This window comes from Cokeromyces recurvatus (assembly GCF_025118155.1).
Source record: "Cokeromyces recurvatus strain NRRL 2243 chromosome Unknown BX663scaffold_6, whole genome shotgun sequence".
NCBI lineage: Eukaryota > Fungi > Mucoromycota > Mucoromycetes > Mucorales > Mucoraceae > Cokeromyces > Cokeromyces recurvatus.
This window is the reverse complement of record NW_026251392.1, coordinates 928011-942042: the sequence shown is the minus strand read 5'-3', so window position 1 is coordinate 942042 and position 14032 is coordinate 928011. Positions and strand designations below refer to the sequence as shown.

Below are 14032 nucleotides of genomic sequence, written 5' to 3'. Positions count from 1 at the left end.
ATAAAATAGCCCTTTTAAAGTATATAAATACTTAATTAAATATTAACATGTTATTTATTTACTTTTCATAATAATGTCAGTTTTAACCCTTCCTGCATTCTCTTTTTTTTTGTTCTATATGTTCTCCTTTAAAATTTTACGTCTTTCTGTATTATATTCATCAATTTTTGATCCAAGTTCAATTTGAATCTGAGTTTCGTCCTCTAATAAAGAAAGAGCTTCATTATCACACCAAATGATGAGTTCAGCCAGTTTATGACGCACATCCCAAAGATATTTCTGCATTGGTGAATAATAAGCGCCTGTGTTATCAGCTTCATTTTTGTATTCTGTAGGGGATTGGAATCCAGGTAAATCAGGATATTCTTCCCGAGCCTGTTTAAGACAATTATAAGCAAGTTCAGGAAAGTAAACCTTGCCCTCACCCATTAAACTCTCTTTTACTACAGATGATCGTAATTCAAGAATAGCTTCTAATATCGCAGTATCAGCTGTTTTTAATAGTTCTTTTACTTTTTCAAGTTTTTCGATGTTATTGAATTTCTTTATACATATTCGATTTTATTAATATACATGTTTATATAAAGAAATCTCTATATTTACCTCACATGATCTTTTCTTACAATCTTCAATATTATCCTTGATAGTATCTACAGTAGGATTATGATCTTTTAAAGCCTAATTTTATTCATAAAATAAATAAATGTGTATAGACTTCTTTTCCTTTTTTTTTTATTCTATTTTTCTATGACTTACATTATCTAAAAGTACAGTCATCTCTTCACGATATTTTTCGAGATTACGATAATCAATTGAATATTTTTCGTTCTGCAGTTCAACTGTATGGATTTTATCTTTTTCTGCTTGTACTTGCTTTTCTGTTTCACTTACTAATTCTTTTGCTTTCTTTAAACCTTTTTCTGCTTGTTGTTTCTCTGTTTTTAAACCACACTAGTTTATTCAATAAATAAATATAACTGTTTATTGAAGAGAATACAAATACATACTGTACAAAAGGTAATCAGCCATTGAAGTGTCCATGAATTCAAATTGTTAATTTGTGTTTCCCACATGGTGCTAATATAAAGATTAAGTAATTTTTTTTTTGGGAATAGATGTCCTGTTCATCTTACACTTTTGAAAGTGCATCTTGATGCTCTTTATCAATTGGCTCCTTCATGATTTCCAATTTTTTAATAGCTAAAAGGTTTTCAAGGTAAGGCCTCTCAACATGAGAAATGTTGGCAATGGCATGAATAAGCTGATCAATACTTTCAATTGACATTTATTTGTTATATATGTATATATTTATATAAAAAAAAAGAGAGAGATTTACAGTAGAAAACAAAATAAAGTTACCATTAATAAAAGCTGGGATACAAAAAAAAAAGATGCTAATTGGTACCCCACCTTGATAACCATACAGCTTTTCAATATAAGCCTTTTTTTTCTAGAAAAGGTTTAATTCTTAGTTTGTATTTGATCTAATAAAATCTCTTTATCTAAACCGTTTTTTTTTCCAGCAAAAATAAGACAGTAGCACTTTACTAACAATTAATTCTTATAATAAAATCTATTTTAAATTTTTTTTTCTTTCTTCTAAAGTCATTTATTTATTGTTCATTTTAATATAATTGTAGTTGCATCCTTTGTAACCCTCTCTCTCTCTCTCTCTTTCTCTCTCTTACTCTTCCCGTTTTTTATTCTAAATCATGACAGACAAACGAGGAATAAGATGTAATACTTGTCATGACATATTTAAAAACAAAAGAGGGCTAGAAATGCATAAACAACGTTCCACAACTTGTATTTCATCATCAAAATTTAGAAAAGATTCGGACCTTGATTTACTTGATGTTTTAACTTTAAGTGAGCACTATGATCCACAACATCCACATGAACTTTCACAAACCTTTATATCTCAGTATCATGTTCCTCAAGCACTTGTTCAACAGTACCACACTCTGCAGCAAGATATTCAATCTAGTAGTGATCTTATTCTATCCTGCTCTAGTAGTCAGCTATCATCAACTTCACAAGAGAGTTCTCCTACTCGAGCTTTTCTACCTGAACAACAAAAGTCAAATAAGATACTTTTAAATGGATTTTTAAAAGAAGAATCGATTACTGCATCTTTAGTCTTGAAAATTGGAATAGTCTATGTCAAGTATATAACTCTATTTTCATTTAAAGCTTTGATTTTTATTCTACAATCCTTATTTACCTTTTCAATTGCATTCACTTATTATCTTTATTCAATGAAAAGGGCGCCCGAAAATACTGTATATTATTTAGTGTTAAATGATAATAATCAATAAACAAAACAAAAAAAAAATACTTTATGAAGAATGTATTTTTCATATTGAAAAGAACACGTACTACTACTACTATAGCTTTCTATAAATTGTCAATTAAGATAGGGGATATAAGTCATTCTTACTTTCCGTTTATTCCTTGTCACTAAAAAGAAGGGGGAGGAGAGGGGAGGGAAGCCATAGATCAAAATAACATAAGAATTGTGTATAATTTTATATGTATAAATACAAATAAAGTGTAAATGAATAGGGATATAAATATAAATAAAGTATAACTTTTTTTTTATGTGTGTGTGTGTGTGTGTACATTAATAAAGAGGAGATCACAAGCTACTTTTTATGATCCGTAAGTAACTGTGGAAAAAGATCTTCAACAGATTTTGTACAAAAAGAAAACATGTCATCGTCATTATTATCTAATAAATCATAAATATCAAAATCAATTTGCTGTTCATTTGTCATGAAGAAATAAGGGTGGTTTGAGGAGGGAAGTTCGATTGTTTCTTCTTGAGCATGCAGAAAATCTCTAAAGTCTTGAAGGACATAATTATCTTGACTGTTAACTATCAATTCGATTGATGATTGATGTAAAGTAGTTGTACTGTTAAAAAAGGAGGAGGAGGAAGAGGAGGAGGAGAAGGACGACGGAGGTCTTCCTCTATGATCACAACTCTCTTCTTCATAAGGCGATTTCTGTGGTCGTAATGGGGGAGAAGGAAGAATAGAATGTTGGTAGTTATTCAACATGTTACTATGGTGATTATCTTTGTGCGGATTACTACCATCGTTGCTTGATTGTTTACTATTATCCATTTCTTTTTTTTTAATTGTTAGATATAATCTGATCTCTGTTTAACTTTGTATATACACGTACATGCATATAAAGTATATAAATGTATATATTTATATCACCATAGAGATGCCAAAAAAACAGTGTAATATAATAACAACAAATTAACCGAGTCTTTGGCTAATTTATTTATTGAAATAATAAAAGAGTTAATTCTCTCTATCTCTCTCCTTTTGATAATTTTATATTTTCATTCAATAAATACGTGCTTTCCTCTGCCTTAGTATTTATTGATTTTTTAAAAAAAATAAATAAATAAAGAAATATTTGAAGGGTTCCTCCCTTTTCTATTTATTTTATACTTTTAATTTTTCTATTGTTTTTTTTTAAAAAAAACAAAAGAAAAAAAGGGAGAAAGTTTTCTTTATTTTTATCTCTTTTTGCGTAGCTAGAAAAGAATAGAGAATTGTGTGTATATGTAGATAATAATAATAAAAGAGAATAAATGAAAAGAAAAGTGAATACGTAGTCATGATTTTTAAAAAAAAAGGATGTGCTGCGGCGGCTGATCTTAAAAGTAACAAAAACAATTATTTGACTGCTAAACAGTTTTTTTTTCTCTCTTTTTTATTTATTTATTGGTACCTGTTTACAATAATATGCTTTTTATGTATTTTATCCTCTTTTTCGTTTTTAATTAAATCAGAAGATGAAAACCACAAGCATTATTTATGTTTTATATTATATTATTTCTTTTCCTAGTATATAATATAATTAAAATTAGCTCTTTGCAATGACTATTTATTACGTGGTTGTTATAGTAACCATTAAATTAAGGTTCTATTGTTCCTATTTCTATCTTCTTCCCCCCTTTTTTTAGAAAAAAAAACTCAGTTGGTTTCCTTATTTAGCATGTTTAGCCACTTTTTTTTTTCTTACACATGAATTAAAAATATACATATTTGCACATATACTTGAAATATTTGTAATTGCACATTTAGTAAGAACATAATGGTTTTAGATAAATGGTCAGTTCGCTTTAAATAAACTTTACCAATCTTATATAATATAGAATGATGTATCTATTCAAAACTTATTATAGACAAATAAGGTTTAATGTTACAGTATAAAGTTCGCAATATACAAAAGTTGTTAGAGCTTATATTCATTCGGTATAACTTGGATTCAAGACCTCCCCTTCTTCCTTTTTTTTTATTTTATTTATTTCTTTAAGCAGGATAAAACATATGACTTTTGATCTTTTTCTTAATTTAAATTTTACATACATACTATAATAACTCTGCCAATCAAATTCTTATTGTAGATATAAAAGGACAGTTTAGGTACGAATAATAGATTGAGCAATTACTATTAGACATAGGCATATAAAATCGTCAATTGTTTTTTTTTGATTCTGTAGATCAAACTCTATTCATTCACAAGAAGAGTAAAGCTACTTGAGAATTTATCATCAACAATTTGATATTCAAATAATACCTTAAACTACTAGATGAAGAGTATTATCTTAATGCCTTATTTATTATGTAAAATTTTAAAAGCTCTACACATAAATTTCCTTTTTTTTTGTCACTTTGCACACCTCTGTTTAATCTTATAAAATTGTGCTTTTAGCAAATTAAATAATTATAAGTGCAGAAAATCAAAAAAGATGTTCATTAAATTAGTGAAGAAAGTAGCAACACAACTACTCCTCAATAATTATTATGAAAGATAGAAGAAACAATTGTCTGGAGAATATTAATAAATGAATTATGTCCAGTAATTCAGTAGCACAAATAATAAGTCTTTGTATAATAATAATACTAATTTACATCAGTTTAATGAATAGCTTTTTTTTTTTTTTTTAAATAAATAAATAATAGCAACAAAGCACGCGTTTCAGTGTACCTTTTAACGAATAAATCTGAAGAGAAGATTTCGGAATTTGACTTTGCCTTGTAGTAAAAAAATAACAAAACTGGATCAATAATGACTAAAGTATGTACATAGATTGGAGGTTATAAGGTATAATCTAATCTTGTCAATGTTTGTGATCCACCTTGTTATAGATAGCTTTAAATTAAAGAATGGCTGCGCGATTGTCTAAATATAAATTTCTTCTGAAAATATAGAATCTTTTCTCTTTGATAGATTTTAAAGTAGTCATTTGAATAAAACAAGGAAGAAAGCGGTTATAAATGATTTATTATACATTTGCTTAGGTTTCATAAAAGTATAGGTAAGGTTATTTACAACTGAATAATATTTACTTGGCAGTGTTCATAAAGTATACAATACTCTTAGTAAAATTATACAGCATGAAGAAGTATGTAAATATGTTAAAACTCTTTCTGTTCTCCAGGTATTTTTTAACTTGGAGTTAAGTAAAGGGTAACAATTAACTCTGATTATGCCAGACCGTAGTGATAATTGGATATTCTAAATAGAGACTCTCCTCATTACCAACTTGATTTGGCTACTGTTATTCTTGCTAAAGATAGTCAAATTTTATTTTTTTTAAACTGTCTTGGAGTAAACAGATGTAAACCATCACTTAATAGTTATCATGTGCATTTCTCTAGAAGCAATAATGCTACTATTATCTTACTAACGCCATTTAACATCTATTCTCATGCCCAATTTTTATAGCTTTTCTACTATTCAATCATTTTACTAAATAAATAAAAAAAAAAAATCCGCTAATTCATTTTTTTTTCTTTTTTTTTTTAATAATTGTATAAAAAAAAATGTCATATTGGAGATCTTTACTTAAAATAAAGATCGATGTCGAAAATGATCCAAGATTATTACCTACATGGAGAAAAAGAACATTATTGGGACTTGTATGCTTTATCGCTATTATTCCTGGATTTTGTTCAACTATTTATGTAAGTTATATACACACACATATATATAAGCCTTATTTCTAGTTTATATAACACCATATAATAGTTACCAGCATTAGAACAAGTCATAGTAGAGTTAGATAGTCCTTCTATTATGGTTACTCTTAGTAATTCACTTTATATGCTATTTATGGGTATTGCTGTAAATATATACATTATGATTTGTTAAGAAAAAAAGATGTTGACTTTTTTTTTGTTCTTCATTGATAGCCCATTTTCTACAGCAGCATTACTGATCATTGGAAAATTCGTAGACCAGTTTATTTTGGTTCCATTATTATATATACTGTTGGATCATTAGCTGCTTGTTTTGCTAATGACATTGGTGTTTTACTTGGAATGAGAATTTTGCAAGCAATTGGTATATCATCAGCTTGGGCTATTGGTGCTGGGTAAAAAAAAATCAAATCAAATTAAATCAAATCAAATCAAAAAAAGTTTTTATGTTGCTTACATAATATTATAGTTCAGTAGCAGACATGTATGAAGTATATGAAAGGGGTAATGCCTTAGGTATCTATTTTACCGGTCAATTTGCAGGTCCTTTATTTGGACCTATCATTGGTGGTTATTTAGTTGAAAGATGGGGTTGGCGATCTGTATTTTGGCTTTTGTTTGTCTTAGGCTGTATTCTTTTGCTTCTTGTCTTTTTTGTTATGGAAGAAACCTATCGTGAAGAAAGTGTCTGGGGAAAAGAGTGTAAAACTGTCGATAACTATATAGATAATGAAAAGACACAAAGAATGTCAGTAGCAGCAGATCAAGAATTAGCTTCATCAGAACAGAATACGATTGTGGAGTCTAAAATGATGAATCCATTATCGTCACTTGTAAAAAAAAAAAATCTTTATAGTTTTATACATATATTTATATACGTATTCTAAAACTTATATTTATTATTATTATATAGGCTTTACTTAGACACCCATTTGTACTTGTGTTTTCAATGGCAACAGGTTTCGCATTTGGTGGTATGTTTGCCATTGAAAATATGCTTCCTCTTCTTTATACAAAAACCTATGGATTAAGTAGTGGACTTGTTGGGTTGACTTTTATTTCCCCAGGATTAGGTGAAGTTTTTGGTTCCTTGCTTTCAGGTAAATTATCCGACTATTTCTTGAATAGAGCAAAAGCAAAAAGAAATGGCATTGTTATTCCTGAAGATCGACTTGCTCCTAATGTTTGGCCAGCTGCCTTTATCTTAAACCCACTTTCTTTCTTTTTATGGGGTTGGCCTGTTCAGTTTGGCTGGAGTATATGGGTATCGATTATTATGTTTGGTCTTCAATGTTTTGCTATGGTACAAATCTTCAACCCTGCTATGTCTTATCTTGTTGATGCTGTTTCAGATCGTGGTGCTAGTGTAACTGCAGCTGCTAATCTCGTAAGAATGATATGGTCTTGTGTACTCAGTTTAATTGCAAATCCAATGACTAATGCAGTAGGGCCTGGCTGGGTCACTTTCTTCTTTGGTATGCTTAATTTTACTTGGGCTTTTTTGCTTTTATTAATGAAGATTAAGGGACCAAAGATTCGTGCTTACTCTGGCTATTAGAACTGATATTATTATTATTATTATTATTATTATTATTATTATTATTACTATATACCATATTGATATTTTTTTCTATATTTAATAACATAAATGATTCCTTTTAGAAATATGTGTACTGTTGTATAATATACAAAAATTAATCTATTTAATACACGTGGTATTGACTGACAGAAAAGAAGTGTAACAAAGGAAAAAAAAAAGAAAAAGATCAAATTCTAGTCGTATACATATTAATTATAATAGTGTAATCAAACTAATAGTCTTCATTGCATAAATACATATTTATGAAAAGTGTGTTTATTTTATTTCGTACAGAACGTATATCTTTGAATGGTATTTTTATTATGCACAAGTTTTCAGTAGAAGTTAACTAAAAAGGATTGATCCACGATTCATAATATTTTCTCGATTTTTTTTGAAACCAAACTTTACCTTATAAAGTCAGGGCAACAAAAATACGATGTGTTGATTTTAAAAATCATGTTACACGGCTCTTCACTTATATATTTATTTTCGGGGTAAAGAAAAAAAAAAAAAAAAGGGCTATTCTTCATAAATTAAATAAGTAGGTGACATTTGTTCAACGTGCTTTTTGTCTTTTATTATAGAAAATACATTATACCTTTAGATTGAAGAAGAAGAAAAAGAAGAAGAACAAAATATAAATATACAACAAAAGTTTATTATTTGATTCCTTTCTTTTCTTTTTAATAAATAATATGTCTCCAACGATACCCATTCTTTGTCAAGTACAAGCACTTTATTCTTTCAAGTCAAATGATTCTTCATCATTGTCATTCAATAAAGGTGATATTATTACCGTTTTAAATAAATTAGCTTCGGGATGGTGGGATGGTTTGTAAAGTGACATATACTTTCTTTTCTTCTTTTTTTTTTTATATATATATACATGTATATATATATATATTTTTAAGGAAAAAAAAATAACTAACAAATTTATTTAGTTGCAACGGAGCTCGAGGATGGTTTCCCAGTAACTATGTCAAAATCCTAACAGACGACGTCATTGTAGAGGTTAGTACATATCATGAAATTAACTTATTATTATTCTTATTCTTATTATTATCATTATTCCTTTTAAAACATCAACTTTTTTTTTCCTATTATATATAGGACAGCAGTAAAAATACAACTCGTAGAGAATATAGACTTAGTTTGACGTTTAATAATACTTTAATATCTGATCAACGACAAAATGATGACTGGATTGCACAAAGAACAGAAGATGGATCAAATATTTATTATTTTAACCCATGTACAGATGAAACAAGATTTGAACAGCAAGAAGAAAATATATCAAATTTGATGACAAAGCGATTACCTTCGTTAATATCATTAGTTGTACCTGAAAAGAATCCATCTTCAATATATCAACAGAGTGAATATGGATCAACTATCTGGTCTAACCAGAGTAACATAACTCTAAATTCAATGAACGATGATTTTGAAGTAAGATATATAAATATATATAAACGGCTTCATAAATAATATTTATTTATATACTTACATATATTATAATAACAGCAGCAACAAACATGTATTACTACTGAAATGCCCAAATTATCTTCCCGTCGATTATCTTTAATACGTCATACCTATTTTCATAAACAACCTCTTACTTGGCCTACAATTTCATCTTGTATAGCTACTGCTCTACAACAGCTCGTCACAGCCGCAAAAAATAATCAGTATCATCTTTATGCACCAAATGCTGCCGAGATTGTAAACATCATTCGCTTTATGCTCATCAGCTCTTCAACACTTGACAAGAACAGTCCTAATGTTAAATCAAATGCAATACTACGAACACAACATCATAGTCTCATTGCAAGTATGGCCAAACTTGTTCTTTCTACTCAAATTCCTCAGAGGTTTACAGATAAAGAACATCAAACACTAATCAACAAAATTTTAGTTGAATCCAGTGAGCTCTTGTTAGCTGTGCGTAACTTCATTAGTACTTGTCAAACGAAAAAAATCCAATTAGTCTCAAATGAGTTACAATGGATTCCTCCAAGTAATGTTCAAGAGGAGCACCATCTTCCTTCCACGCTTTCCATCCATAATCAACGGTACAGTCTTCAACCTAATCTTGCAGAAAATATTGATACCTTGGGAACTTGTATTCAAGATTCAGCTGAAATAATTATCAAGTTTATTTCTTCGATCCGTCAAGAGACATTATTACACGATATTACTTCCATAGCCACTCGACTCTTTACTCATTTTCAAAACTTGTCTAATCAGACAAGCTTATTCTTGGGTTACCTTGATGAAACAGATTTTAGTCAGGTAGAGGAGCAGTATAAAGAGGATATGGTTGAACTTCAACAGGGGAAACATAAACTTATCGACAGTCTTGGCCTTTTATTGTTTCATTTGCAAACTTTAACAAATACTCATGCTACAAACGGAATCTCGGATCGTTTAAAGGTGGCAAAACAGGCAACAGGCTATTTATTTAAACCTATTGATTCCATCTGTCAAACTGTAATTCGATTGGCAAATAAAAGTAGAGGGACAACAATCAGTCGAACTTCTTTATCCACAACAGATTCTATTAAGAAAATAAATAATGATCAAGAACAACATATGAGTCATCATTCAACTCTATTATCAGAAACGCTGGAGCGTCATCATTCTGAGTCTATATTGCCATCATCAAAATTAAAGCAACAACCAACATTGTCAGGCTCCTCATCTATAATGCAATCTTCACAACAAACTGCACCATCTAAACAGATACTATATAGCCGAAGATTGAAGAAATTCTTCGGTGATGATACGTCAACCGTTAAAATGACTCCTAAAGGTGAGACGGATCCAAATATAAACTCAACTACTACTACTACTACTACTACTATTATATCGACAGTAACGGATATGACGAATGATGGACGTCCAAGTTATCTTGATTATGATTATCAGCCTAACGATATCATCTTTAACAAGGAAGGTCAAGTCAAAGGTGGTACATTACCTGCTCTTGTTGAACGTTTAACTTCACATGACTATTTAGATATGAAATTTATCAATACTTTCCTTTTAACCTACAGGTCCTTCTGTAGTTCCATTGAGTTACTCAACTTGCTAAAAAATCGCTATAACCTCGTCTGCTCCCCCGATCTCACGCCTGAAGAGTCCTTGATATGGGAAGAAAAGAAGCTTAAACTAGTAAGATTGCGTGTCTTTAATGTTCTCAAAAATTGGCTTGAACTTTATTATTACGATGAGGACAATGCAGATCAACTTCTTGATCATCTTTTAGAATTTACACAGAATCATATTCGTACCACATTGAAATTTTCTAACGGACAGCTTGAGTCCCTTATTGAACAACGTCGAAGTGAGCCTAGTGGACGCTTAAAGAAGATGATCCTAACTTTACCTGATCCGCCTGAGCCTATCTTACCTAAACCTCGCCGTCGCTTAACATTACTTGATATTGACACATTAGAAATGGCCCGTCAGTTGACCATCATGGATTTCAAATTGTATAGCGCCATTCGTCCCATCGAATGTCTTAATAAGGCATGGTCTCGTGAAGACGATACTACAACAGTGGCTGTCAATATTCGTGCCTCCATCAAATACTGTAACCAAGTCACCTCATGGGTCTCAGATGTGATTCTCAGTCAACAAGACATCAAGAAACGATCTATGATTATTAAATATTGGGTTCAAGTCGCAGAGAAGTGTCGCATCTTGAACAACTTCAACACCTGTATGGCTATCTTATCTGCCTTTGATAATAGCTCTGTCGGTCGTCTTAGACGAACATGGGAAGTCGTCGGAACTCGTACCACGGCAACGCTGCAACAGATTAGAAAATTGATGGGCGCTATTCGAAACTTTGTTGAATATCGAGCCATCATTCATTCTATCAACCCACCTTGTATACCATTTTTGGGGATTTATCTGCAGGACTTGACATTTATTGAGGATGGTAATCCAGATGAGCTCAAGGCAAAAGGTCAGCCAGTCTCTTTGATTAATTTTGCAAAGAGGGCTAAAACAGCAGAGGTGATTCGTGAGATTCAGCAGTATCAGTCGTCATTATACCAGCTAAAGTCAGTAGAGGAAATACAGAAGTTTATTAAATCAAATTTGATTAGTACGAGAGATGAAGAACAATTATATAAAGAGAGTTTGAAATTAGAGCCACGGTAAACAATGGTTAAAATTAAAAAAAAAAAAGGCTATATGTTTATTTATTATTTCTCTCTTTAATATAAATAGGGAACGGGAAGATGAAAAGATTACACGTCTTTTACAAGAATCAGGATTTTTGTAACTTATTTATAATTGTTTATTCATACTTCATTCATTTCCATCAGTAGACTATGTATATTTATTATTATTTCTATTATTACTTTTTTTTTTTTTTTTTTTTTTTTTTTTTTTTTTTGGTTTCAGAATAATGAAATAAAGATGAGAAAAAAAAAAAAAAGAGATCATTTTTTATTATTATTTTTTTTTTTTTTTTAAGTTTTATTAAAAACAAACCTAAAATGGCTGCTTTATCAGAATACGAAAGAAAACGATTAGAGAATATAAAGTAAGAAGAAATATAAATTAAAATACAAAAAAAAAATAGCCATGTCCGTATAACTTTATTTTAAAAAAATAAAATAAATAATATTATAGAGCTAATGAAGAACTACTACGCAGTTTAGAAATCCCTGTATTAGCAACAACAAAGCGAAAAGCGACCTCTTCACCAAGTAATAGTAGCATTAAGAAACATACACCTAAACAAATCAAAAAAGAACCTCGCATGCCCACTCGTTCCTCTGCTCGATTGCGTGGTAAGAGTCCAGAAAAGCAGATTGAAAGTGACATTGTCAGTCTTGAAACAAAGCAACCCAAAACAATCGATGCATTAAATGAAATAGATAAAAAAAAACTAGTAGACATTATGAAAGATGCTCTTCGTGATGTACCTAATACACAAGTTAAAAAAGATAGGATCAAGACTGAAAAGGGTGAACAATCCGATCAAATCTTAAAAAGTCAATTAGAACATTTAAAGATCCAACATGAATGGGCTACTGTCAAAGTGACACCTAATCGTATTACAGCTGATTTGTAAGTCATAAATAATAAAGCCAACGATTTTTTTTTTTTTTTTTTTTTTTTTTTTTTTTTTTTTTTTACTGAATTAAATTTTTATTTTTTATACAAATTATAGATTTCATCCCTCTGTTGCAAAACTTCTTGCTTGTGCAGTAGATACAGAAGGCTATCTTGGTATTTGGGATGTTAATGCAAAAGAAGAGGAAACTGAAGACCCTGTTGTATATCAATATAAGCCTCATACACGAAACATCACGGATTTGCATTTTAATCCTTCTGATAATTCTAAATTATTAACATCTTCTTATGATGGATTACTTCGAGTTTATGATATGAATAAAGCTGAATTTATGACTATGAATCTTGGTGGAGAAACTTATCCCATTACATGCTTCGATATAACTCAAACAGGCAATATAGTAAGTGACTCAATAAATTATATATGTTCATTTGTAGTCATTTATATATGTGTTTATTAGATTTGGTTTTCTACTTCAGATGGTGAAGTAGGCGTAGTTGACTCTCGAACAGGAGATACACCTTTGATTCATGCACCAAAAGAGAAAAAGATTGGCTGTCTTCATTTAAATCCAGTAGATCAAAACCTATTAGCGCTTGCAAGCAATGATAGAACAACAACGATCTGGGATATTCGTATGTGGAATAAGAGAAAGAGGGAAGTAGGAGAACCATTACAATCAATTGAGCATGGATACTCTGTTACAAGTGCTTATTGGTCACCTAATGGTGATATCCTTGCAACTGCCTCTTATGATGATTACATAAGATTATTTGATTTAAACAAAAACAATAAAACAGTTGAATTAAAATCAGCCATTAAACATAATAATCATACTGGAAGGTATATGAATATAATAACTAACACGTATATATTAGGATTATTTTACTAATACATTATCTATATACACACATTTATATATGTATGTATATATATATAAAAAACCAAAAGATGGGTAACTAATTTTCGTGCAAGATGGAATACAAATCAAGTAAATGGTTTAGATGTTCAACATTTGATTATTGGCAACATGAATCAAACCGTAGATATTTATTCAGGAGAGACAGGAGAGGAGATTATACAGTTTTATGACAGTGAACATATTACAGCAATACCAAGCGTGTGCCAATTCCATCCAATGACATCTAATCCAATCATTTTAACAGGTAACGCATCAGGTAGAATGGTATGTTGGAGTTAAGAAGTTCCAAAAAATAAACGCTCTATAAAATTACCTGCACTCCACCTTTGATCTTGCTGTCTTTTTTGTTGCTGAAACGCTGAATTATTTAATAAAATTTGTCTACGTTGTTCCATATGAGGTATATTACTATTACTACTACTACTACT

The 14032-nt window shown here is 30.1% G+C and overlaps 5 protein-coding genes across 5 annotated transcripts; 3 read left to right on the top strand and 2 right to left on the bottom strand.

Moving 5' to 3' along the window:
• Positions 1-28: 28 nt before the first annotated feature.
• Positions 29-1299, bottom strand: BX663DRAFT_502378 (uncharacterized protein). The gene is made up of 5 exons (XM_051526602.1): positions 1134-1299; positions 1008-1077; positions 757-951; positions 604-678; positions 29-543 (listed from the first exon to the last, which is right to left on the bottom strand). The coding sequence occupies exons 1-5, from the start codon at positions 1283-1285 to the stop codon at positions 115-117; spliced, it is 921 nt and encodes a 306-aa protein (XP_051385279.1). The 5' UTR covers positions 1286-1299; the 3' UTR covers positions 29-114.
• Positions 1300-2524: 1225 nt separating this feature from the next.
• On the bottom strand, positions 2525-3292 carry BX663DRAFT_316556 (uncharacterized protein). Its single transcript, XM_051522086.1, has one exon. It carries the CDS (start codon positions 3126-3128, stop codon positions 2646-2648), a length of 483 nt encoding a protein of 160 aa, XP_051385278.1. The 5' UTR covers positions 3129-3292; the 3' UTR covers positions 2525-2645.
• Positions 3293-5970: 2678 nt separating this feature from the next.
• BX663DRAFT_502355 (major facilitator superfamily domain-containing protein) lies at positions 5971-7613 on the top strand. The gene is made up of 4 exons (XM_051526601.1): positions 5971-6153; positions 6222-6403; positions 6478-6841; positions 6922-7613. Exons 1-4 carry the CDS (start codon positions 6106-6108, stop codon positions 7564-7566), a joined length of 1239 nt encoding a protein of 412 aa, XP_051385277.1. The 5' UTR covers positions 5971-6105; the 3' UTR covers positions 7567-7613.
• A 498-nt stretch (positions 7614-8111) lies between these two features.
• On the top strand, positions 8112-11950 carry BX663DRAFT_316499 (ras guanine nucleotide exchange factor domain-containing protein). Its single transcript, XM_051522085.1, has 5 exons — positions 8112-8421; positions 8532-8601; positions 8701-9036; positions 9115-11753; positions 11827-11950. The coding sequence occupies exons 1-5, from the start codon at positions 8411-8413 to the stop codon at positions 11879-11881; spliced, it is 3111 nt and encodes a 1036-aa protein (XP_051385276.1). The 5' UTR covers positions 8112-8410; the 3' UTR covers positions 11882-11950.
• A 114-nt stretch (positions 11951-12064) lies between these two features.
• Positions 12065-14011, top strand: BX663DRAFT_502352 (WD40-repeat-containing domain protein). The gene is made up of 5 exons (XM_051526600.1): positions 12065-12145; positions 12235-12675; positions 12779-13082; positions 13143-13525; positions 13634-14011. The coding sequence occupies exons 1-5, from the start codon at positions 12099-12101 to the stop codon at positions 13881-13883; spliced, it is 1425 nt and encodes a 474-aa protein (XP_051385275.1). The 5' UTR covers positions 12065-12098; the 3' UTR covers positions 13884-14011.
• Positions 14012-14032: the final 21 nt, after the last annotated feature.

What these genes read in the sequence shown, in the direction of transcription:
- BX663DRAFT_502352 (XM_051526600.1), top strand. Translation starts at nt 12,099, where the DNA reads ATGGCTGCTTTATCAGAATACGAAAGAAAACGATTAGAGAATATAAA. An exon ending in AAACGATTAGAGAATATAAA is followed by an intron (nt 12,146 to 12,234) that starts GTAAGAAGAAAT and finishes ATAATATTATAG; the next exon opens with AGCTAATGAAGAACTACTAC. An exon ending in TAACTCAAACAGGCAATATA is followed by an intron (nt 13,083 to 13,142) that starts GTAAGTGACTCA and finishes TGTGTTTATTAG; the next exon opens with ATTTGGTTTTCTACTTCAGA.
- BX663DRAFT_502355 (XM_051526601.1), top strand. Translation starts at nt 6,106, where the DNA reads ATGGTTACTCTTAGTAATTCACTTTATATGCTATTTATGGGTATTGCT. An exon ending in TGCTATTTATGGGTATTGCT is followed by an intron (nt 6,154 to 6,221) that starts GTAAATATATAC and finishes CTTCATTGATAG; the next exon opens with CCCATTTTCTACAGCAGCAT. An exon ending in TGAATCCATTATCGTCACTT is followed by an intron (nt 6,842 to 6,921) that starts GTAAAAAAAAAA and finishes ATTATTATATAG; the next exon opens with GCTTTACTTAGACACCCATT.
- BX663DRAFT_316556 (XM_051522086.1), bottom strand. Translation starts at nt 3,128, where the DNA reads ATGGATAATAGTAAACAATCAAGCAACGATGGTAGTAATCCGCACAAA.
- BX663DRAFT_316499 (XM_051522085.1), top strand. An exon ending in CAATGAACGATGATTTTGAA is followed by an intron (nt 9,037 to 9,114) that starts GTAAGATATATA and finishes TAATAACAGCAG; the next exon opens with CAACAAACATGTATTACTAC. An exon ending in AGTTTGAAATTAGAGCCACG is followed by an intron (nt 11,754 to 11,826) that starts GTAAACAATGGT and finishes TAATATAAATAG; the next exon opens with GGAACGGGAAGATGAAAAGA.
- BX663DRAFT_502378 (XM_051526602.1), bottom strand. Translation starts at nt 1,285, where the DNA reads ATGTCAATTGAAAGTATTGATCAGCTTATTCATGCCATTGCCAACATT. An exon ending in CAAGATGCACTTTCAAAAGT is followed by an intron (nt 1,078 to 1,133) that starts GTAAGATGAACA and finishes TCTTTATATTAG; the next exon opens with CACCATGTGGGAAACACAAA. An exon ending in GGCTGATTACCTTTTGTACA is followed by an intron (nt 952 to 1,007) that starts GTATGTATTTGT and finishes TGAATAAACTAG; the next exon opens with TGTGGTTTAAAAACAGAGAA.